This window comes from Coregonus lavaretus, assembly GCF_964263955.1.
Source record: "Coregonus lavaretus genome assembly, chromosome: 2".
Lineage (NCBI taxonomy): Eukaryota > Metazoa > Chordata > Actinopteri > Salmoniformes > Salmonidae > Coregonus > Coregonus lavaretus.
Genome location: NC_139989.1, coordinates 55,732,960 through 55,757,022, shown reverse-complemented (window position 1 = coordinate 55,757,022; position 24,063 = coordinate 55,732,960). Strand labels below are relative to the sequence as shown.

At 42.7% G+C, this 24,063-nt stretch overlaps 1 protein-coding gene across 1 annotated transcript in view; it reads left to right on the top strand.

Moving 5' to 3' along the window:
• Positions 1-5,537: 5,537 nt before the first annotated feature.
• Positions 5,538-24,063, top strand: part of LOC311139757 (cytoplasmic phosphatidylinositol transfer protein 1-like) — a gene marked incomplete at both ends in the record, with an annotated part of 90,813 nt that continues 72,287 nt past the window's right edge. Inside the window, one exon of the mRNA XM_084174699.1 lies at positions 5,538-5,585. Within this exon, the coding sequence (XP_084030825.1) occupies positions 5,538-5,585 (48 nt within the window). The remainder of the gene's footprint in view (positions 5,586-24,063) is intronic.

Sequence of the window (24,063 nt, the reverse complement as noted above, 5' to 3'; positions counted from 1 at the left end):
TGCAAGCTCTGAAAACTGAAATATCGGCCATTTCAGCACCATGGACAGCGCCCGCCTGACCGCACTAGACTGTAGGGCAGACTGTGGCAAATGAGCCCACTGCACTGCACTGAACTGATTGCTTTGAAATAATATAGGCTATCAAGATCTTTAACTTTTGTAATTTAGTGCGAGTTCTGGCGGTGTCACACGTGTCCTTTTCAAAATAAAAGCCGTAAAATTAACATTCGCTTCTCATTGTGATGTACAGTTTTGGGGCCATACAGGGATTTGTGATGCTACAGTATGATTCTGTGAACTGGCTTTATTTTACCTATTTTTTCTAGATCCATACACTGCAATGAAGGCAAAAAAATCCTATAGCCTACCATCATTCACATTAGGGATGGTTATGCAATAATGCAATCAATTTATTTAATAAGCTACAGTGCACAGTTATGATTGCACACATTAAATATTTTACTGAAGAAAAACATACATTGGTTTATTATTGAGATTGTGAAACGGGTTATTTATATTTGGTGATCTACGGCTGAGCTGCATGCACAGCTGGTTATGCGCCCAGGGTCGCAGGCAGCGGGGTGACTTCAGTTGCTGCATCCTATTTCAGCCTGGTCTCACAGACTAGATGTAACATAGTAAATTTAAATATGTACATTCAAATGAGTATGATATGTTACGTTTGGTATGGTTACATAAGACAGATGGTTACTTAAGGCAAAAACGAAAGTAGCATGGTTGGTCGGGGTGGATGGTGGGCACGTCTAGAAACCCAAAGGTTGCGAGTTCAAATCTCATCGTGGACAACTTTTGCATTTTAGATAGGCTGACCTTTCAACTACTTACTACTTTTTAGCTACGTTGTAACTACTTAGCATGTTAGCTAACCCTTTCGCTAACCTTAACCCTTTTAGCTAACACTTCCCCTAACCTAACCTTTTAACTTTTCCCCTAACCTAACCTTTTAACCTAACTTCTAAACGTAACCCTAACCTTAACCCTAACCCCTTGCCTAGCTAACATTAACTAGCCAGCTAATGTTGGTCACCTAGCCACCTAGCTAGGATTCATAACATATCATACGTTTTCAATTCATTTACATTACATTTACATTTACGTCATTTAGCAGACGCTCTCATCCAGAGCGACTTACAAATTGGTTCATTCACCTTATGATAGCCAGTGGGACAACCACTTTACACAAAACAATTTTATTTAAAAAAAATATTAATATATATATATATTTTTCTAATTTTTTATTTTAGAGTATATTTTAAATTTTCATTAGTTTTACATATATATTGTTTTCTTCTTATTATTTTTATTTTTTGTGTAATTAAAAAAAATATATATACATATATATTTTTTATATATATATTATTAAAATTATTATTAATATATATATATATATATATATATATATCTAAAAAAATTATAATTGTTATTATAATTATTAATATTTTTTGGGGGGAGGTGGAGTAGGGGGGGTAGAAGGATTACTTTTATACTATCCCAGGTATTCCTTAAAGAGGTAGGGTTTCAAGTGTCTCCGGAAGGTGGTCAGTGACTCCGCTGTCCTGGCGTCGTGAGGGAGCTTGTTCCACCATTGGGGTGCCAGAGCAGCGAACAGTTTTGACTGGGCTGAGCGGGAACTGTGCTTCCGCAGAGGTAGGGGGACCAGCAGGCCAGAGGTGGAAGAACGCAATGCCCTCGTTTGGGTGTAGGGACTGATCAGAGCCTGAAGGTACGGAGGTGCCGTTCCCCTCACAGCTCCGTAGGCGAGCACCATGGTCTTGTAGCAGATGCAAGCTTCAACTGGAAGCCAGTGGAGTGTGCGGAGGAGCGGGGTGACGTGAGAGAACTTGGGAAGGTTGAACACCAGACGGGCTGCAGCGTTCTGGATGAGTTGTAGGGGTTTAATGGCACAGGCAGGGAGCCCAGCCAACAGCGAGTTGCAGTAATCCAGACGGGAGATGACAAGTGCCTGGATTAGGACCTGTGCCGCTTCCTGTGTAAGGTAGGGTCGTACTCTGTGAATGTTGTAGAACATGAACCTACAGGATCGGGTCACCGCTGTGTTGTCCAGGGTCATGCCAAGGTTCTTTGCACTCTGGGAGGAGGACACAACGGAGTTGTCAACCATGAAGGCGAGATCATGGAGCGGGCAGTCCTTCCCCGGGAGGAAGAGCAGCTCCGTCTTGCCGAGGTTCAGCTTGAGGTGGTGATCTGACATCCACACTGATATGTCTGCCAGACATGCATAGATGCGATTCGCCACCTGGTTATCAGAAGGGGGAAAGGAGAAGATTAATTGTGTGTCGTCTGCGTAGCAATGATAGGAGAGACCATGTGAGGATATGACAGAGCCAAGTGACTTAGTGTATAGAGAGAATAGGAGAGGGCCTAGAACTGAGCCCTGGGGGACACCAGTGGTGAGAGCACGTGGTGCGGAGACAGATTCTCGCTACGCCACCTGGTAGGAGCGACCTGTCAGGTAGGACGCAATCCAAGAGTGAGCCGCGCCGGAGATGCCCAACTTGGAGAGGGTGGAGAGGAGGATCTGATGGTTCACAGTATCAAAGGCAGCAGATAGGTCTAGAAGGATGAGAGCAGAGGAGAGAGAGTTAGCTTTAGCAGTGTCGAGAGCCTCCGTGACACAGAGAAGAGCAGTCTCAGTTGAATGACCAGTCTTGAAACCTGACTGGTTTGGATCAAGAAGGTCATTCTGAGAGAGATAGCAAGAGAGTTGGCTAGAGACAGCACACTCAAGAGTTTTGGAGAGAAAAGAAAGAAGGGATACTGGTCTGTAGTTGTTGACATCAGAGGGATCGAGTGTTGGTTTTTTGAGAAGGGGTGCAACTCTCGCTCTCTTGAAGACGGAAGGGACATAGCCAGCGGTCAAGGATGAGTTGATGAGCGAGGTGAGGTAAGGGAGAAGGTCACCGTAGATGGTCTGGAGAAGAGAGGAGGGGATAGGGTCAAGCGGGCAGTTTTACAAGGATGAATTACAAGGACAAATTACAATTTGTAACATATTGTACATTTCAGCAAATTCGTAACATATTGTACATTTAGCAAATTCATAAAATATTGTGCATTTTGCAAATTCGTAACATACAGTGGGGAAAAAAGTATTTAGTCAGCCACCAATTGTGCAAGTTCTCCCACTTAAAAAGATGAGAGAGGCCTGTAATTTCCATCATAGGTACACGTCAACTATGACAGACAAATTGAGAAAAAAATCCAGAAAATCACATTGTAGGATTTTTAATGAATTTATTTGCAAATTATGGTGGAAAATAAGTATTTGGTCACCTACAAACAAGCAAGATTTCTGGCTCTCACAGACCTGTAACTTCTTCTTTAAGAGGCACCTCTGTCCTCCACTCGTTACCTATATTAATGGCACCTGTTTGAACTTGTTATCAGTATAAAAGACACCTGTCCACAACCTCAAACAGTCACACTCCAAACTCCACTATGGCCAAGACAAAAGAGCTGTTAAAGGACACCAGAAACAAAATTGTAGACCTGCACCAGGCTGGGAAGACTGAATCTGCAATAGGTAAGCAGCTTGGTTTGAAGAAATCAACTGTGGGAGCAATTATTAGGAAATGGAAGACATACAAGACCACTGATAATCTCCCTCGATCTCACCCTGTGGGGTCAAAATGATCACAAGAACGGTGAGCAAAAATGCCAGAACCACACGGGGGGACCTAGTGAATGACCTGCAGAGAGCTGGGACCAAAGTAACAAAGCCTACCATCAGTAACACACTACGCCGCCAGGGACTCAAATCCTGCAGTGCCAGACGTGTCCCCCTGCTTAAGCCAGTACATGTCCAGGCCCGTCTGAAGTTTGCTAGAGTGCATTTGGATGATCCAGAAGAGGATTGGGAGAATGTCATATGGTCAGATGAAACCAAAATAGAACTTTTTGGTAAAAACTCAACTCGTCATGTTTGGAGGACAAAGAATGCTGAGTTGCATCCAAAGAACACCATACCTACTGTGAAGCATGGGGGTGGAAACATCATGCTTTGGGGCTGTTTTTCTGCAAAGGGACCAGGACGACTGATCCGTGTAAAGGAAAGAATGAATGGGGCCATGTATCGTGAGATTTTGAGTGAAAACCTCCTTCCATCAGCAAGGGCATTGAAGATGAAACGTGGCTGGGTCTTTCAGCATGACAATGATCCCAAACACACCGCCCGGGCAACGAAGGAGTGGCTTCGTAAGAAGCATTTCAAGGTCCTGGAGTGGCCTAGCCAGTCTCCAGATCTCAACCCCATAGAAAATCTTTGGAGGGAGTTGAAAGTCCGTGTTGCCCAGCGACAGCCCCAAAACATCACTGCTCTAGAGGAGATCTGCATGGAGGAATGGGCCAAAATACCAGCAACAGTGTGTGAAAACCTTGTGAAGATTTACAGAAAATGTTTGACCTGTGTCATTGCCAACAAAGGGTATATAACAAAGTATTGAGAAACGTTTGTTATTGACCAAATACTTATTTTCCACCATAATTTGCAAATAAATTCATTAAAAATCCTACAATGTGATTTTCTGGAGAAAAAAAATCTAATTTTGTCTGTCATAGTTGACGTGTACCTATGATGAAAATTACAGGCCTCTCTCATATTTTTAAGTGGGATAACTTGCAGAATTGGTGGCTGATTAAATACTTTTTTTCCCCACTGTATAATACGTATTGTAATTTGTTAAATATCATACGTAATGGGTGATGGACATCCACAAATTAATACATACCATACAAACCGTAACATATCATACTAAATTGTTTATCCCCGTATTTACATAAAGAATATTACGAAATGCTCTGAGACCAGGTTGCCTATTTCCACATCGGAATGAATGAATGGGCAGTTGTTTTCTGTTCATTGAGAGGTAAATGAGGAGTGCTGAATGTTGCAATAGAGTATCGTCAGTTTACTGTCAGACAGCATCATCACCTTGATGATGTAGCCTAACAACAAAGACAAACTCGCCAATTCTGATTTGGGACCAACGTGGCTCAATTCAGAGCTCGCTGTGTGCTTGCTTTGTCGGGGACGCTAGCACTGCCACACTACACTTCGGATGAGTCTTGGATAGTGCTCAGAGGAATTTAGCCTAGAGTTCATCACCGTTTTTGTAATGCTTTTCTTTTACTACTAATATCACCATCAGAATTGTTGCTGATATTTACCGTGCCAATTATATTGCTAATGGGTCGTTTTAGTGGATGTCCTCTGGTGATTTCAGTGAGAAGATGACTGAGTTTACTTTGCTCTGCTCTGTCGTGTGATTGCAGTGGGATAGCGCACGCTCACATTCAACGCTGGACTGAGATAGCATAGGTGTTCTAATCAAAGATAAATATTTATTTTATTTTATCAGTCTCGTTCATATCTTTGATGATAATTGGCTAGCGCTGTCAAATGTTTGAGTTACCATAGACCGCCAACAGACACAGAGCCTAAACGTCCTTTCGACTTCTAGTCGTTTTTTAGACAACTGTCCTGACGGAGGAAGAATATGTTGATGAAGGAATATAGAATATGTATGCCGCTCACAGTGGAAGAGGTAAGTTAGGGTACTTTACTTATATCTCCCAGTTTTTCTGAACATTTTGCGTTTTCTTCTGTCCTACAACTAAACCTAAAACTGTGAAAGGTTTTAGGCTATTGCATGCATCGTTTTGGTCTTTTTATGGAATGTCTACCATGCTAGCTGCAAACTGGATTGAGTAGGTAGGTATGCCTATTATGAAGAACTTTTGTACCTCACTGATTTTAGGAGCTATTTAGAGTACTGTAGGCTAATGCCACAGGGTGGTGCTATTGGAAGTATGCTAGGCTTACGCCATACTTTCCTTGTTGGGTTTATGGGTTTAAGAAGTGCAAAATCTTCACATGCATATCTAAGACTAACAAAACATTGTTAAGAGATGTTACAGTATGTTGTTGTCTGTCTGTGTCACTCCACTAGCCTACTCATACGACCATCAGTTAGGACTTTTGGCACTCTGTAACTACAGTGCCTCAGTAACTATTTTCCCTCTGGTACAAATATAGAGTTGACTGACTGATCGTTTGATTGATTGATTGACTGACACTGGCTTATCTGCTGGTTATTATGTGTCTTTCAGGAGCAACCCTGCTCTGACTACCTGTTTCAGGGATTATAACTGGGTGTCCAGATGGCTAGGCTTGTTCTTGGTCATTCGTTCTGTGTTGTTGGGAGCACCATTAGACCATTTGGTTATCATTAACTATTTTGCTAACGAGGCTGGTTTATTAAATTTTTGATAATTACCCACATTAGTTTTATTTGAGATAACCAGTTAGCATAATATGGGATAAACAGAAAACACTTGTATGAGCTACGAACTAACTTATAAATCCTTTGGTGGCTTAGATTAAACAAGACTTTGGGTAGGGTTGGGTATAAATTGAGCAAAATTAATATCCAAGAATACCCCTTCCTTCATTACCATTTTTAGGCCAATTACATTGGAGGAAAGTTAGATTGAAGAATGACTGGATAAGATGCACTCTAAAGCAGGACTGCCCAACCTTGTTCCTGGAGACCTACCGTCCTGTAGGTTTTTGCTCCAACCCTAATCTAGCACACCTGATTCTAATAATTAGCAGGTTGATAAGATGAATCAGGTTAGTAACACCTGGGGTTGGAGCGAAAACCTACAGGAGGGTAGCTCTCCAGGAACAGGGTTGGGTAACCCTGCTCTAAAGGTATTGACAGCAGTAAGAAAGAACTGGAAATGCCAACTTCACTTTCAATGTGCCATGAAAATGACTAACAATGTCGACTTTATGCCATCCATAATGGACCGTGGCTTCAGTAGATGGGTAGATAAAGGACTGAACAAAATTAACCAGCTTTTTGAAGGGAATGTTCTCAAATCCTTTACAAATTTGGTTTACCACCAAATGACATGTTTAGGTACTTCCTGATAAGACACTACCTAATGACATAAGGAATGGGAGGTCATTAAAAAAAATCACCCAGTGTATAAACATATTAGAAAGTCAGATAACAGCCCAAAAAGAGGTGTCTCAGTTATATAAGAAGTTATACATCTGAACACACGCAGGATGTTAAAGGAAAAAGGGAACTAGAAACTAATGTGGTGGTGGTGGAAGATGAATCATCTGAGATAATTTGTGAAAGTAGTCACAGGGAATTAACACCCCCACCCCCACATATGTCCCTGTTTTTCTCTATACAGTTATCTGGTAAGGTACATATATGATGGCAGTCCATGATGGGAGTCCATCCTGCTAAGGCCAAACAATGATGGCTTGTGGGGGGACAAAAGTCCTTAGTATAGTGCTTCTGGAGATTTCCTGACCTCACAGACTTTGTTAGAGCCTCGGCACAAATCTGCATTTCAGAATGGACCAATAGAAGACCACACACATACCTTCTGGTACTGTCCAAAGTTACAGGGGTTCTGGAAGAACACTCAAAAAGAAGTGAAGACAATCCTAGACATTAGGTTACCACTGGAACCACTGTTCATTTTATTGGGGGTAAAACCTTGTAACCTGGAAGATAAAAAAGGATTGTTAAGTGTTAGTGATTGCACAGAAAATGATTACGGTCAATTGGCTCAAACCACAGTTGCCAACTGTAAGTCAATGGACTCAGAGACTGAAAGATGTGTATGCAATATGACAGCCAGGTTGCAACTAAAGATGGATACTTTTTGGGCCAAATGGACTCCCATCATATTGTACCTTGCCAGATAACTGTATAGACAAAAACAGGGACATATGTGGGGGTGTTCATTCCCTTCATTTAATGACACTGAAGTAAACTCCTGTAATTATCAGTATTATTACCTGTTTTTGTCCTTTTAGGGATGGTTTCTAAGAAATTACTTCATTTTAAAAAATTTGAATTTGGATCGTTCACATGTTGTTCTACAATGAACAAAAATATAAAACGCAACATGCAACAATTAAGTTACAGTTCATATAAGGAAATCAGTCAATTTAAATAAATTCATTAAGCCCTAATCTATGGATTTCACATGACTGGGAATACAGATATGCATCTGTTGATCACAGATACCTTAAAAAGGTAGGGGCGTGGATCAGAAAACTAGTCAGTATCTGGTATGACCACCATTTGCCTCATTCACCGTGACACATCTCCTTCGCATAGAGTTGATCAGGCTGTTGATTGTGGCCTGTGGAATGTTGTCCCTCTCCTCTTCAATGGCTGTGCAATGTTGCTGTCGTACATGTCGAACCAGAGCATCCCAAACATGCTAAACATGCTCAATGGGTGACATGTCTGGTGAGTATGCAGGCCATGGAAGAACTGGGACATTTTCAGCTTCCAGGAATTGTGTACAGATCATTGCGACATGGGGCCGTGCATTATCATGCTGAAACATGAGCTGATGGCGGCGGATGAATGGCGCGACAATGGGCCTCAGGATCTCATCACAGTATCTCTTTGCATTCACATTGCCATCGATAAAATGCAATTGTGTTCATTGTCCATAGCTTATGCCTGCCCATACCATAACCCCACCGCCACCATGAGGCACAACATTGACATCAGCAAACCGCTTGCCCACACGATGCCATCTGCCCGGGACAGTTGAAACCGTGATTCATCCTTGAAGAGCAGACTTCTCCAGCATGCCAGTGGTCTTCGAAGTTAAGCATTTGCCCACTGAAGTCGGTCACGACACCGAACTACAGTCAGGTCAAGACCCTGGTGAGGACGACGACCACGCAGATGAGCTTTCCTGAGACGGTTTCTGACAGTTTGTGCAGAAATTCTTCGGTTGTGCAAACCCACAGTTTCATCAGCTGTCCGGGTGGTTGGTCTCAGACGATCCCGCAGGTGAAGAAGCCGGATGTGGAGGTCCTAGGCTGGCATGGTTACACGTGGTCTGAGTTGTAAGGCCGGTTGAATGTACTGCCAAATTCTCTAAAACAACATACAGTGGGGAAAAAAAGTATTTAGTCAGCCACCAATTGTGCAAGTTCTCCCACTTAAAAAGATGAGAGAGGCCTGTCATTTTCATCATAGGTACACGTCAACTATGACAGACAAAATGAGAGAAAAAAAATCCAGAAAATCACATTGTAGGATTTTTAATGAATTTATTTGCAAATTATGGTGGAAAATAAGTATTTGGTCAATAACAAATGTTTCTCAAATACTTTGTTATATACCCTTTGTTGGCAATGACACAGGTCAAACGTTTTCTGTAAGTCTTCACAAGGTTTTCACACACTGTTGCTGGTATTTTGGCCCATTCCTCCATGCAGATCTCCTCTAGAGCAGTGATGTTTTGGGGCTGTCGCTGGGCAACACGGACTTTCAACTCCCTCCAAAGATTTTCTATGGGGTTGAGTTCTGGAGACTGGCTAGGCCACTCCAGGACCTTGAAATGCTTCTTACGAAGCCACTCCTTCGTTGCCCGGGGCGGTGTGTTTGGGATCATTGTCATGCTGAAAGACCCAGCCACGTTTCATCTTCAATGCCCTTGCTGATGGAAGGAGATTTTCACTCAAAATCTCACGATACATGGCCTCATTCATTCTTTCCTTTACACGGATCAGTCGTCCTGGTCCCTTTGCAGAAAACAGCCCCAAAGCATGATGTTTCCACCCCCATGCTTCACAGTAGGTATGGTGTTCTTTGGATGCAACTCAGCATTCTTTGTCCTCCAAACATGACGAGTTGAGTTTTTACCAAAAAGTTCTATTTTGGTTTCATCTGACCATATGACATTCTCCCAATCCTCTTCTGGATCATCCAAATGCACTCTAGCAAACTTCAGACGGGCCTGGACATGTACTGGCTTAAGCAGGGGGACACGTCTGGCACTGCAGGATTTGAGTCCCTGGCGGCGTAGTGTGTTACTGATGGTAGGCTTTGTTACTTTGGACCCAGCTCTCTGCAGGTCATTCACTAGGTCCCCCCGTGTGGTTCTGGGATTTTTGCTCACCGTTCTTGTGATCATTTTGACCTCACGGGGTGAGATCTTGCGTGGAGCCCCAGATCGAGGGAGATTATCAGTGGTCTTGTATGTCTTTCATTTCCTAATAATTGCTCCCACAGTTGATTTCTTCAAACCAAGCTGCTTACCTATTGCAGATTCAGTCTTCCCAGCCTGGTGCAGGTCTACAATTTTGTTTCTGGTGTCCTTTGACAGCTCTTTGGTCTTGGCCATAGTGGAGTTTGGAGTGTGACTGTTTGAGGTTGTGGACAGGTGTCTTTTATACTGATAACAAGTTCAAACAGGTGCCATTAATACAGGTAACGAGTGGAGGACAGAGGAGCCTCTTAAAGAAGAAGTTACAGGTCTGTGAGAGCCAGAAATCTTGCTTGTTTGTAGGTGACCAAATACTTATTTTCCACCATAATTTGCAAATAAATTCATTAAAAATCCTACAATGTGTTTTTCTGGATTTTCTTTTCTCAATTTGTCTGTCATAGTTGACGTGTACCTATGATGAAAATTACAGGCCTCTCTCATCTTTTTAAGTGGGAGAACTTGCACAATTGGTGGCTGACTAAATACTTTTTTTCCCCCACAGTAGGAGGCATCTTACAGTAGATAAAATAACATTAAATTCTCTGGAACAGCTCTGGTGGACATTCCTGCAGTCAGCATGCCAATTGCACGCTCCCTCAAAACATGAGACATCTGTAGCATTGTGTTGTGTGACAAAACTACACATTTTAGAGTGGCCTTTTATTGTCCCCAGCACAAGGTGCACCTGTGTACCGATCATGCTGTTTAATCAGCTTCTTGATATGCCACACCTGTCAGGTGGATGGATTAACTTGGCAAAATTTGAGAGACATAAGCTTTTTGTGTGTATGGAACATTTCTGGGATCTTATATTTCAGCTCATGAAACATGGGACCAACACTTTACATGTTGCGTTTATATTTTTGTTCAGTATATAATGTATATTGGAACTTTTTGAACTTGAAAAATAAAGCTATGTAAAAAAAAATATTCTGTAATGGTTTTATGAGTTCTGTCACACATCATCTCTACAGCTGCATCCAGACAGGGTCTGTAGTTGTTAAGGACTGTGTGTTGTTCCTTATTAGACGAAACAGTCTCACCTTAGCCACTCGAAACCGTACATCATTGGCCTGCTGGCACTGCAGTGCTTTTCTATTTTGTCGACAAAATTCTGCAGCTGTGTTCACAGGCTGTGGGAGTTCCCTGGCTGCGAGACACTGGCAGTTCATTTAGTACAATCTGGGATGATGAGATACAGTACGTTTGATCCCAGCGGCATTACACTTGATCTTCAAAGGGCAGAAAAAACATTTCAGTTCCCTGTGGATTATATTACTGTATCTTCACAGACTGACTCTCTCTCTCAGTTTAGAGAGAGAGAGAGAGAGAGAGAGAGAGAGAGAGTGAGAGAGAGAGAGAGAGTGATGGTGTGTGAGAGAGAGCTCTGCTGCCCCCAGACTGTTTGTTTGATGCCAGAATAGGAGCCTTCTCTTTGTTTCATGACCTTGCTGTGTTCTGATACCCCTGCTCTCAGTCATGACCTGAGAGAGGGTTACAGTATAAGCAGAGAATGGGGTTATGAGTTCCTGCTAAGGCCAAACAATGATGGCTTGTGGGGGGACAAAAGTCCTTAACATAGTCCTTCTGGAGACATAGGCCTATCACTTCCTGACGTCGCAGACAATTTTTAGAGCCTCGGCACAAATCTGCATTTCAGAATCTGTTACTTTCTGTCTGACCCTGTGTATCATCTTGTAACTCTTGAACATCTTGGTTGAGATGATAAATAAAGGCCTACTACAACCATGAGATTCCTGTTTGCTATAAGATGACGACCAGAGTTGACACTGCATTCCTCTATTCCTCAGCAATAGTGATATCTGTTTCCCCTGAAACGTCAATTAGGCTTATTACTGTGTCATAAAGTCAGAGGATTCATTTAACCCATTACAAACATGTCAATACTTCACAAGAATGAGGGCCTCTTACATAAAAAGAAGCAAATTAACCCTTAGTTGCCATGGAAATGTCATAAAGGGGTGTAAGTCATAAAGTCAACCTAAAAGCTTTCTGCTTCTAGAGACACGTACCTATGGACCCTCTTTATGGCTCTACAGTACATTGACTGAGGTGTTTCTATATGGACTCTCTGGTCTCACAGCAGGTACAGTCCAAACAAACACCTCAGTTACAGCGCTTTATTTCCATGGTGACATATTGTTTTGCCGGGGAAATGAGAGCGGTGAAGGTTATCACTTAAAATAGACCGGGCACAGCAGAATAGTTTGACTGGTTTGACAGATGGCCTCTCATTTAGCTGCTGCGTGGGAGTGGCGCAGTGGTCTAAGGCACTGCATCGCAGTGCTAGCTGTGCCACTAGAGATCCTGGTTCCAATCCAGGCTCTGCTGTAGCCGGCCGCAACCGGGAGACCAATGGGGCGGCGCACAATTGGCCCAGCGTCGTCCAGGGTAGGGGAGGGAATGGCAGGCAGGGAGGTAGCTCAGTTGATAGAGCATGGCGTTTGCAACGCCAGGGTTGTGGGTTCGATTCCCACGGGGGGCCAGTATGAAAATAATAATGTATGCACTAACTGTAAGTCACTCTGGATAAGAGCGTCTGCTAAATGACGTAAATGTAAATGTAAATGTGCAATTAACAGAAGGGACAGCGAGTTCAGGGTTTTATGTAGTTTTCTTTCAGGACTCTCCGCTTGCAGGTTGAAACTACTTGACTTTCAGAGTCCACTTCAAATAGCAAATGATCAAAAGGATGAGGTTGAGAATGTCATCATTCAATGGGCATATCTGATGTGCTATATCCAAATACAACCACTTCAAAATAAAAGTCTCTTATGGTTTCCCTTACCATGAAATCACTTTGTGCTCAATTCAATGTTATAGCTCCATAATGTCATGAACGACTAAAATAGCCTTGGCTTTTACTATGGGACATAACTTTGTTATATTTGTAGGCCATCTGTTGTTTCCAGGTGGTGCTTCAATTTAAAATGTCTTGAGCATACGGAATGGTTTTATTTTCAATTAAGGTTTTTGGTATCTGTAGAGTGTTTGTTGTGTTTTGGTATGTTAGGAATAGTTGGCCTTACTGTCTTCACTACACCTAGTGTTTCTTTGAGGTCGCAATGATCTAACCATCTACGTGTGTGACCAGGTGTACTATTCCCTAGGTCACGGCATTGATTTTCCCACAGTTATTAACAAACGAGAACATTCCGTACTCCCCATTGAAGAGACTAAGTGAGGAAGTCTCACCCTCTGAAGTCTATCGAACCTCATCCAACCTTATTGTTCTCTCATCAACCCCACCAGTAAATTGTTCTTGTGTGTTGCCGTGTGGTTGTGATTATAGGTGTGTCACTATATCATGGCTCTGGACAGGCTTAGTCTAGCTGGCTGAACACTGACGGTCTTGCCACCGGCTATAAACCAGATTGGGTTATTTTATTCGGGCTCACTTGTGATTGAAGATGATATTTTCCCTCCCGACCAGGTTGCCAGTTGAATCTGTTGATGATATCACTGGACTGACCTCCAGTCAGTTTGATGACCGTGGTCCAGCTCCAGCCAGTTGCATGGCAATGTAGATCTGTCCCAGACTTTAAATAGCCCCTAGCATTTGTCTGAATGTTCACCAATAAGTGGCTGTCAGAGAAAAATCACATTTTTACCTTGAAATATCACAGAGACACTGCTTCAGAGGCAAGATGGATGTAGGCCTATCCTATATCAAAAGCATAGGTTATATCAATTGTTGATTCTGTAGGCTGCTTGTTTTCTTTAGTCCATTCAAGTAGAGGAAATCCTGGTGGTTACCTTGTTCTAACTAAATCATATCTCCGTGCGTTTTCCACAGGGTTGGGTAGGATACTTTCTAAATGTAATCTGTTAGTTACTAGTTACCTGTCCAAAATTGTAATCAGTAACGTAACTTTTGGATTACCCAAACTCAGTAATGTAATCTGATTACATTTCCCCTTAAGAGGCATTAGAATGCATTTGGTGTGTCATAGTGGCCTCTGATTTGTGGTCAGACTCGCTCAGGTGGAACAAACTTAAAAGTTGCGCCTTTCTTCAATGCTGAATTGAATGTCATTGAGAAAACAGAAAGGTGTAATTTCCCGCAAACATCCTTTCTGAATTTAAAAGTAATCCAAGAAGTAATCAAGTTTTTCAAAGTATCTGCATTCTGATTTAAAATATTTTTGCTGGTAATGTAACCGATTACAGTTTTTTGTAATCAGATTACATGTAATCAGTTACTACCCAACCCTGGTTTTGCTGTTCTAAACTATTCCATCCCCCGGTGAGGGTCATCTGCATTGCTAATACTTTACATAAGATACTGGAACTGTCACGACGCTTCTCATCACATGTCATCCCTGCATGACTTGCAGCGCCATCAAAAGAGACAGAGAAAAGTGTCATTAAGTCTTTGGGGATAGATTTTTTTGATGTGTGAAGCTTCGAAGCACAACTTGAGAGCATGGCTCTGTTCTGTTCGCTGCACTGTTTTAAAGGTTTAGAATATGCTCTGTGATGTGTGTGTTTAGACTATGCTATGCAATTTTCTTCTCGCTGAAGCTCTCCCATGGAGCTTGATGGGCGTGATGGAGTGTCTCTACTGTTGGCTTTGCATTAAAATAGTGACTCATAGCATGGATTCACATCTCTCTGAGGCATAAAAACAATACTAATTTCTTACAAATAACCAACCATTTGTCTCTCTTGTGAAACAAACAACCAACAACGACACACAGTCTAACCTACTGACGAGACAACACAGAGAATGGGTCAACGTCTTCTTCCGTACTGGCTATCAGATGGTTTGATTGAGTCTACCTACCAGAGTTGAGCTTTGAAAGATCAGGGAAAATGGCGGACGGAAGACAGGGTGGTGCGGCAGGTGCCGCTTCTCATTCGAATGCTGTAATTTTATCTAAACCATCAGGTGTACGCCGACCCCAGCTAAGTAACTCATGCAAAGAGTTAAAGCGCAATTATGTGTTTTATCTCCAGTACTCTGCCATGATTGTCAGTTATGTAGCTGCTCTACTGATAATCTCAGTGCGTCCTTGCTGGGATGACACAATCAGTCTACTACCGGAGAATATTAACACCAAACACAAACACATTGGTTCACCGTTCCACGGGAGCGGACAGTACACAGCATACCATAATGTTCTGAATAATGGCCAAGTCTACCTCGCTCCTTATTCTACTGAACCGCTTAGGCGCAACAAACACAAGTCCAACATTTATCGGAAACTGTTAAACTACCTGTTCACTACCCTCCTGCTCTCCGGGGATGTGCAACTCAATCCTGGGCCCAACATCACCGAGCCAGCGATACACCGGAGTGGAGGGCGGTGGATGGCCTCGTCCACTGATCGTCGCCGCTGTGGAGGTGGGTGAGTGCTATGGTCCTGTGGTTTCTCTCGACTCACCCGGCTCCAGGATGGATTTTGACTCTTCAAACATACCAAAGTCGCTATATGCGATCCCTGACTCTGCTTCTGGTATGCAAGCTGTTTTAATTAGTTTCCCGCATCCAGTGCAGGCGGGAGGGATTGTTAATTGCGCTACCGAACTGCCCCTAATCAAAACGAAACAAAACGGCCTAAACCCAGCCGTCAGAAAACACAGAAAATTTAACTTTTTTCAATGTGTCAATCACTCTCGAGTCATCTGGGACCCACGAGCTAAGCCCAAGGGACTACTATGGGGGCACTTGAACATTCGTAGTGTCATTCCAAAAAGTGATCAAATTCAACATCTACTCACAGACTCCAACCTTGACTTTCTCTGCCTCTCAGAGACATGGCTCCATAGAAACTCTCCATCTGCTGCTTTGATTGTGCCTGGCTACAATGTTTTCAGGAGAGACAGGACTGAAGGAAGAGGAGGGGGTGTGATGATTTATATTAAAGAACATATCCGATGTAAACAAATTGAGTGGTCAGGTGATAATGAACTACAATGTATTGGCCTGAACATTACACTGTCTCCCCAAATGTATTTTACCCTCATTGGAATGTATAGGCCACCTTCCACCAAAAGTGTGTTTTTTGATCAGTTTAATAACATGCTTAGGGAATGTGATTTTGGGAAAGAGGTCATCTTAATGGGAGATTTTAACATTAATTATGAAGACAAGTGTTGTAGGAAAACCCTCAAACGGATCACTAATACCTTTGACCTTACACAGCTAGTTAAAGGGCCAACCAGGGTGACTTGTTGCTCTAAAACACAGATTGATTTGGTGTTCAGTAATAAACCAGAGAGAGTGACTAAATCATTCAATATGGTTACTGGGCTATCTGATCATAATCTGACACTTATAGCCAGAAAGCTGTCTAAGAGCAGGTTTAACCTCTCTACTGTTAGAAAGCCTGATCAACTAAGAATACCTAAGAGTGAATTAAGCTATTTTGAAAATGCAATTAAGGGAATTAACTGGAATGATCTCTTGTCCTATGCAGACGTGGAAGCTGATAGTCAAGTTTTTCTATCCACAATCCAGACTACATTAAATGGTTTCCTAAAGAAAATCAAATCCAAACCTGGCCAAAAGAACACTCTTCCTTGGCTAAATGGAGAAATCTGGAAATTGATGAAAGAACGAGATTATTATCTAAAAATAGCCCTAAGATCCAAATTAGAGCATGACAGACGTAGGTTTACCATGTTGAGAAATAAGGTGATGAAAGAAATCAGACAGGCCAAGGCAAACTTTTTTATTAACATAATTGGTGAAGCAAAGGGAAATTCTAAACTGATCTGGGAGAATCTAAAAAAGTTAACAGGGAAAGACCATAGTAACACTGCAAAAAGACTAGAAATCATGGTGAATAACAATCTAACACAGGATGCAGTCGAAATAGCAATAGCCTTCAATTCCTACTTTATTGACTCTGTCAGGGTACTGACACAGAACCCCTCCACTGGTTTCTTGGGCTCAGTGCTAGTAAATGATGCTCAACCTGTCTTCATCATAAGGGAGGTTTCTGAGTCAAAGGTAGACAAGGTGATTAGCTCACTAAAGAACTCTAAAGCCAAAGATGTGTTTGGGATGGACTCTACCTTTCTTAAAAACTACAAAGAGTCACTCATTGGCCCCATTACTAAGGTCACCAACACATCTATTGGTCTCGGGGTGTTTCCAAGGGTATGGAAGTCGGCCATAATAACGGCCATCTTTAAATCAGGCGACCCTGCTGACGTGAGTAACTACAGGCCCATTAGTATACTACCTGTGGTGTCAAAGGTTGTTGAAAAGTGTGTAGCAGAACAACTGATTGCCCACCTCAACAACAGCCCCTTCACATTACATTGCATGCAGTTTGGCTTCAGAGCGAAACACTCCACAGAAATGGCCAACTGCTTTTTTCTGGAAAATGTGAAGTCCAAGATGGACAAAGGGGGCGTTGTTGGGGCTGTGTTTCTGGACCTAAGGAAGGCTTTTGATACTGTTAACCATGAGATTCTCATCACAAAATTGTCCAAGTTCAACTTTTCCCCCGATGCCTTGAGATGGATGAAATCATACCTTGAAGGCAGAACTCAGTGTGTCAGAGTGAGCAATGAGCTGTCGCCCACTCTTAGCTATGATGTGGGTGTGCCCCAAGGGTCAATACTGGGGCCCCTCCTGTTCAGCCTGTACATTAATGATCTGCCTTCTGTCTGTACTGGGTCTGAAGTTCAAATGTATGCAGATGATACAGTGATATATGTGCATGCAAAGAGCAAACAACAAGCTGCACAAGAACTCACTACTGTAATGGTCCAGGTTACAAAGTGGCTCAGTGACTCGTGTTTGCATCTCAATGTGAAAAAAACTGTTTGCATGTTCTTCACAAAGAGGGCAACAGATGCTACTGAGCCAGAAGTCTATGTGTCAGGGGAGAAGCTCCAGGGGGTATCTGATTTTAAGTACCTTGGCATCATACTTGATTCCAACCTCTCTTTTAAAAAGCATGTGAAAAAGGTCATTCAAATAACCAAATTCAACCTAGCTAATTTCCGATTTATACGAAATTGTTTGACTACAGAGGTAGCAAAACTGTACTTCAAATCTATGATACTCCCCCACTTAACATACTGTTTGGCTAGTTGGGCCCAAGCTTGCTGTACAACAGTAAGACCTATTCAGTCTGTCTACAAACAGGCTCTCAAAGTGCTTGATAGGAAGCCCAATAGCCATCATCACTGTCACATCCTTAGAAAGCATGAGCTCCTGAGTTGGGAAAATCTTGTGCAATACACCGATGCATGTCTTGTATTCAAGATCCTAAATGGCTTGGCTCCCCCTCCACTCAGTATTTTTGTTAAACAGAAAACCCAAACATATGGCAGCAGATCCACAAGGTCTGCCATGAGAGGTGACTGTGTAGTTCCCCTAAGGAAAAGCACCTTTAGTAAATCCGCTTTTTCTGTGAGAGCTTCCCATGTCTGGAATACACTGCCATAAGACACACATAACTGCACCACATATCACACTTTCACAAAATGCTTGAAGACATGGCTAAAGGTCAATCAGATTTGTGAACATGGTCCCTAGCTGTGTGTTGCCGCTTTCCATGTCTGTTGTCTGTAACTTGTGAGGTGTGGAAACACTTTGTTGCTTTTATGAATTTTGTCTTGCTGCTTTTTGTTCTATGTTGCTCTGTCTGTATGCTACGTCTTGCTTGTCCTATGTTGCTATGTCTGTATGCTATGTCTTGTTCTATGTTGTTATTATCTATATTGTAATTGTTTTTAATAACCTGCCCAGGGACTGCGGTTGAAAATTAGCCGGCTGGCTAAAACCGGCACTTTTACTGAAACGTTGATTAATGTGCACTGTCCCTGTAAAAATAAACTTAAACTCAAACTCAAACAAAGGAATCACTACCTGAACTCCAATCAGAATGCTCTTTTAATTTTTGTTTTATTTTTGTATGTTTTCCTGTTTGGTACCTACTAAACACTACCCAGGAGGTCTAGTGTTGCACCAGCTCCCCTGTACCACTCTGCTCTTATGCTGTGCCTTTCCCCACAGGTCCCTAAGCTATTGGCATTTGATTTAAAATCACCTACAAACAGCCTCTTATCTGCTGTCTAGTGTCTCCGACCACCTCAGGGGACGACACAGGAACATTGCACACAATTATATGACAGCCAGGTTTGAGAGATTGAACAGCTAGATCTTACATCCCAGGCAGGGAGACTGAGGAACAGTGAATGAAATAGCAATGTATTGGGGGCTGAATGAACAACTGGAGTTTGTGTGTGTGCGTGTGCATGTGCGTGTGTGTGCGTACACACGTGCTTCCGTATGTGCATTCTGGCTCAAGTCAGTTGTCAGTTTGTTCATTTGGTAGTGGAGCTTTCTTTCCTCACTTTGAATAGGCTACAGCTGTTTGGGATGTTGCCGCTAACGACTCCCTGATGAGCAACGAGGAAGTGTTTAGTATTCAGCTCGCGGGTCACTGATGTAACCATGATCTGGCATCACAGTGTGAACCAACCAACCCTCTGTCAGCACCACTAACATCACTGATGGCCCTATTCCCTGTTCACCCAGACAGGTAGGCTAGGTACACAGAAGAAATGACACAGTCATCACAGGAGCGTTAGACCGTATAATCACTTTCAAGGTGATTTGATTTGATTTTGATCCCCATTAGAAGACGCCATGACAACAGCTGGTCTTCCTGGGGTCCGACACATAACGAAAAATACATTACAAACAAAAATACTTTAAAATGTACATACTGTACATTGAAAAAACATGAACAAGTAGAAATTACAGAAATGTAAAATACCTGAAAGGTAACATTTAACAGTCAATACGTATATTCAGGGGTCAGTAACTGTCCATTCATATGGCCAGTCTTAGTAGATGTACTTTTAATATTTTCTTGAATGTGCATTTTTCGCTTGGGAATTATGAGTTGGTGATAACTTGAGAATAAGTGACACTTATTCTGGGACTTATTCAAGACTGTGGGAAGTTACAGAACGTTCTTATAGAAATACATTGTGTGCAGTAGACATGATTGGCTGATCCTGATTCAGCTAATCAACGTTTTGGAGGATTAGTTGAGTAGTTAAACCAAGTGTTGTAGTGCTGGGCCGGGACAAAAGCCTGCTGGTCACCAAACTCAGAAGTGAAGAACACTACCATAGCGTGTAGCAACAGACCGAACTACAGTTAATTAAGAGAACACTCTTTCTCCTTTGAATTTAGGCTAATAGAATGTCATGGCAACAGACTTGTGGCTCATGACAGGCTAAGTGGTTCTGTAATCTCTATCACATCTCTTTTTATCTCAATCTCTCGGTGATGATGATGATGATGATGATGATTATTGACTGACAGCAACTTGTTTTGTATTAGTTTCACATTTCAGGATGAGAGAAACCCGTCTTCAACCCTCTGAAGTTGGTGTGTGTGTGTGTGTGTGTGTGTATAAAAAGCAGCTTAAAAAGACAGTATTCTTCATGGTGGCAGGGCTATCCATAACTAACAGGCCCAGCCTCGCTCTCCAGTCCCCAAGGTAGAGGTTCTCTTCTCTGGCTACGAGGGGACTGTTCCCTGGCCTCTGTATCTGGATCGCCTGGTTCAGACAGTGACCTGGCACAGAGAGACCAGATGGAAGGAGACATGCTCAGTTATCCCGTCTGCAAGACGTCAGGGGGTGAGTGTAGTGCGATATGCAGAACTATCTCTGTTCCCTCACTGCGTCTCCTCCATAGCCTGGTGGCCAGTCTGTTTCTGCTCTACCATGCCAACTTGGCATTGTCTTGCCAATAATTGGCACCGAAGCATTCCAGACTGTTTGGTAAAGCAATGATACAGTGTAGCGTTGTTGCAGAAACAGTGAAGTGTGCTCTATGCAGGCTTGCATTTCCAGGCACTCAGTCAAGAATTTGTCCATAAAGGGAAGCGGTCATATTACCACATAATGTAGTTTCTACTAAAGGGTTTGCCTCGTTGCCTCTTTCCTCTCCAATGTATGGCAAGGGAGAAAAATACCTGTAAAAAATATTTCATTTATGTCGAGGACATTGTAGTATGTAGCCTACATTTATTTTCATTACAACACTTGGACTTCCAGTTCGCCTTAAAAAAGTATTTCAACCTAAGTACTCCTTGTTATTATGGTTCTCAGCCATTAAATTGGCAATTTAGGATCCTATTTGTCCTCTTACTTGAACGGAGAGATGAACTGTCCTCTCCTTGTGCTCAGGACACAGTGTAATGAGGCCTAAAGAATGGAGGGAACACAGAGAGAGAACAATGCAATGAGCGTGTCATTGTTACTCCGGCAACCATTTTAGATTACAGAGGAAGTGTCTACTCTCCATATCCTTTCTAACAAAACTGTGTCTGTGTGCGCATGTGTCCAATGAGCTCTCTGGAGCTCTCAGTGCCAGCCAGCACTGTGAATGCAGTACTTTTAATCATGCTGTTGGACTGGACTTGCTCTAAAGACACCTAGAGAGGAAACCTCTCTTAATGAAGTGTGTGTGTGTTGTAGAAAGACTGCAGTGTGTGTGTGTTTGTGTGTGTTGTAGAAAGACTCCAGTGTGTGTGTGTTTGTGTGTGTTGTAGAAATACTGCAGTGTGTGTGTGTTGTAGAAAGACTGCAGTGTGTGTGTGTGTGTTTTTGTGTGTGTGACGTAGAAAGACTCCAGAGTGTGTGTGTGTGTGTGTGTGTGTGTGTGCGTGTGTGTGGACTGACTAAGCAATGCATCACTTACACATGCTGTTTGTATCTACAATAGTCAGTAATCAGATTAGCCCATATCTCCATTAACTTCCATTTCATCACAGCAGGACCATTTCAACACTGTTCATTCTCAGTGTGACACTCATGGCTATGTTCTGATATTAACTTAAATAAAAGCATGACCAAACAAATTGACTTTTAGCAGAACAGTCTCTCTTTCTCTTCTGCTATCTGTAGAACACCTGACAACACTTACATAGCCATCCCTGAAAATCCTCTACAGCAAGGTACAGTGAGGGAAAAAAGTATTTGATCCCCTGCTAATTTTGTACGTTTGCCCACTGACAAAGAAATGATCAGTCTATAAGTTTAATGGTAGGTTTATTTGAACAGTGAGAGACAGAATAACAACAAAAAAATCCAGAAAAACGCCTGTTACCTGTATAAAAGACACCTGTCCACCGAAGCAAGCAATCAATCAGATTCCAAACTCTCCACCATGGCCAAGACCAAAGAGCTCTCCAAGGATGTCAGGGACAAGATTGTAGACCTACACAAGGCTGGAATGGGCTACAAGACCATCGCCAACAGCTTGGTGAGAAGGTGACAACAGTTGGTGCGATTATTTGCAAATGGAAGAAACACAAAATAACTGTCAATCTCCCTCGGCCTGGGGCTCCATGCAAGATCTCACCTCGTGGAGTTGCAATGATCATGAGAACGGTGAGGAATCAGCCCAGAACTACACGGGAGGATCTTGTCAATGATTTCAAGGCAGCTGGGACCATAGTCACCAAGAAAACAATTGGTAACACACTATGCCGTGAAGGTCTGAAATCCTGCAGCGCCCGCAAGGTCCCCCTCCTCAAGAAAGCACATATACATGCCCATCTGAAGTTTGCCAATGAACATCTGAATGATTCAGAGGAGAACTGGGTGAAAGTGTTGTGGTCAGATGAGACCAAAATGGAGCTCTTTGGCATCAACTCAACTCGCCGTGTTTGGAGGAGGAGGAATGCTGCCTATGACCCCAAGAACACCATCCCCACCGTCAAACATGGAGGTGGAAACATTATGCTTTGGGGGTGTTTGTCACGATCGTCGGATATAGAGGACCAAGGCACAGCGTGGAAGGTGAACATACTTATTTATTAAATGATACACGAACAAAACAACAAATCGATACGTGACGTCCACAGGTGCAAAACACAAACCAACACGGAACAAGATCCCACAAACACTGTGGGAAAAACCACCTGACTAAATATGGTTCCCAATCAGAGACAACCAGCAACAGCTGATACTCGTTGCCTCTGATTGAGAACCACTCTGGCCAACATAGATATACAAACACTAGACTAGACACAACGAGCACAAAACATAAACTCTACACACCCTGGCTCAACTTAAAAGAGTCCCTAGAGCCAGGGCGTGACAGTGTTTTTCTGCTAAGGGGACAGGATAACTTCACCGCATCAAAGGGACGATGGACGGGGCCATGTACCGTCAAATCTTGGGTGAGAACCTCCTTCCCTCAGCCAGGGCATTGAAAATGGATCGTGGATGGGTATTCCAGCATGACAATGACCCAAAACACACGGCCAAGGCAACAAAGGAGTGGCTCAAGAAGAAGCACATTAAGGTCCTGGAGTGGCCTAGCCAGTCTCCAGACCTTAATCCCATAGAAAGTCTGTGGAGGGAGCTGAAGGTTCGAGTTGCCAAACGTCAGCCTCGAAACCTTAATGACTTGGAGAAGATCTGTAAAGAGGAGTGGGACAAAATCCCTCCTGAGATGTGTGCAAACCTGGTGGCCAACTACAAGAAACGTCTGACCTCTGTGATTGCCAACAAGGGTTTTGCCACCAAGTACTAAGTAATGTTTTGCAGAGGGGTCAAATACTTATTTCCCTCATTAAAATGCAAATCAATGTATACCATTTTTGACATGCGTTTTTCTGGATCTTTTTGTTGTTATTCTGTCTCTCACTGTTCAAATAAACCTACCATTAAAATTATAGACCGATCATGTCTTTGTCAGTGGGCAAACGTACAAAATCAGCAGGGGATCAAATGCTTTTTTCCCTCACTGTACATGTGTTATTATACACCTGTATGACCCTGTAATTCATCCAAGGCCAGGCTATTGAACCATATCTCAGATAAAGGTAGCTAGCTTTGATATGGCTGTAGTAGCCTCCAGTATTATGGAACATTGAGTGTAAATAATGGAGGCTATATCAGGGCTAGTGAATCAGCAGGAGAACACTAACCTAACTTTGCAGGCGTATAAATACGC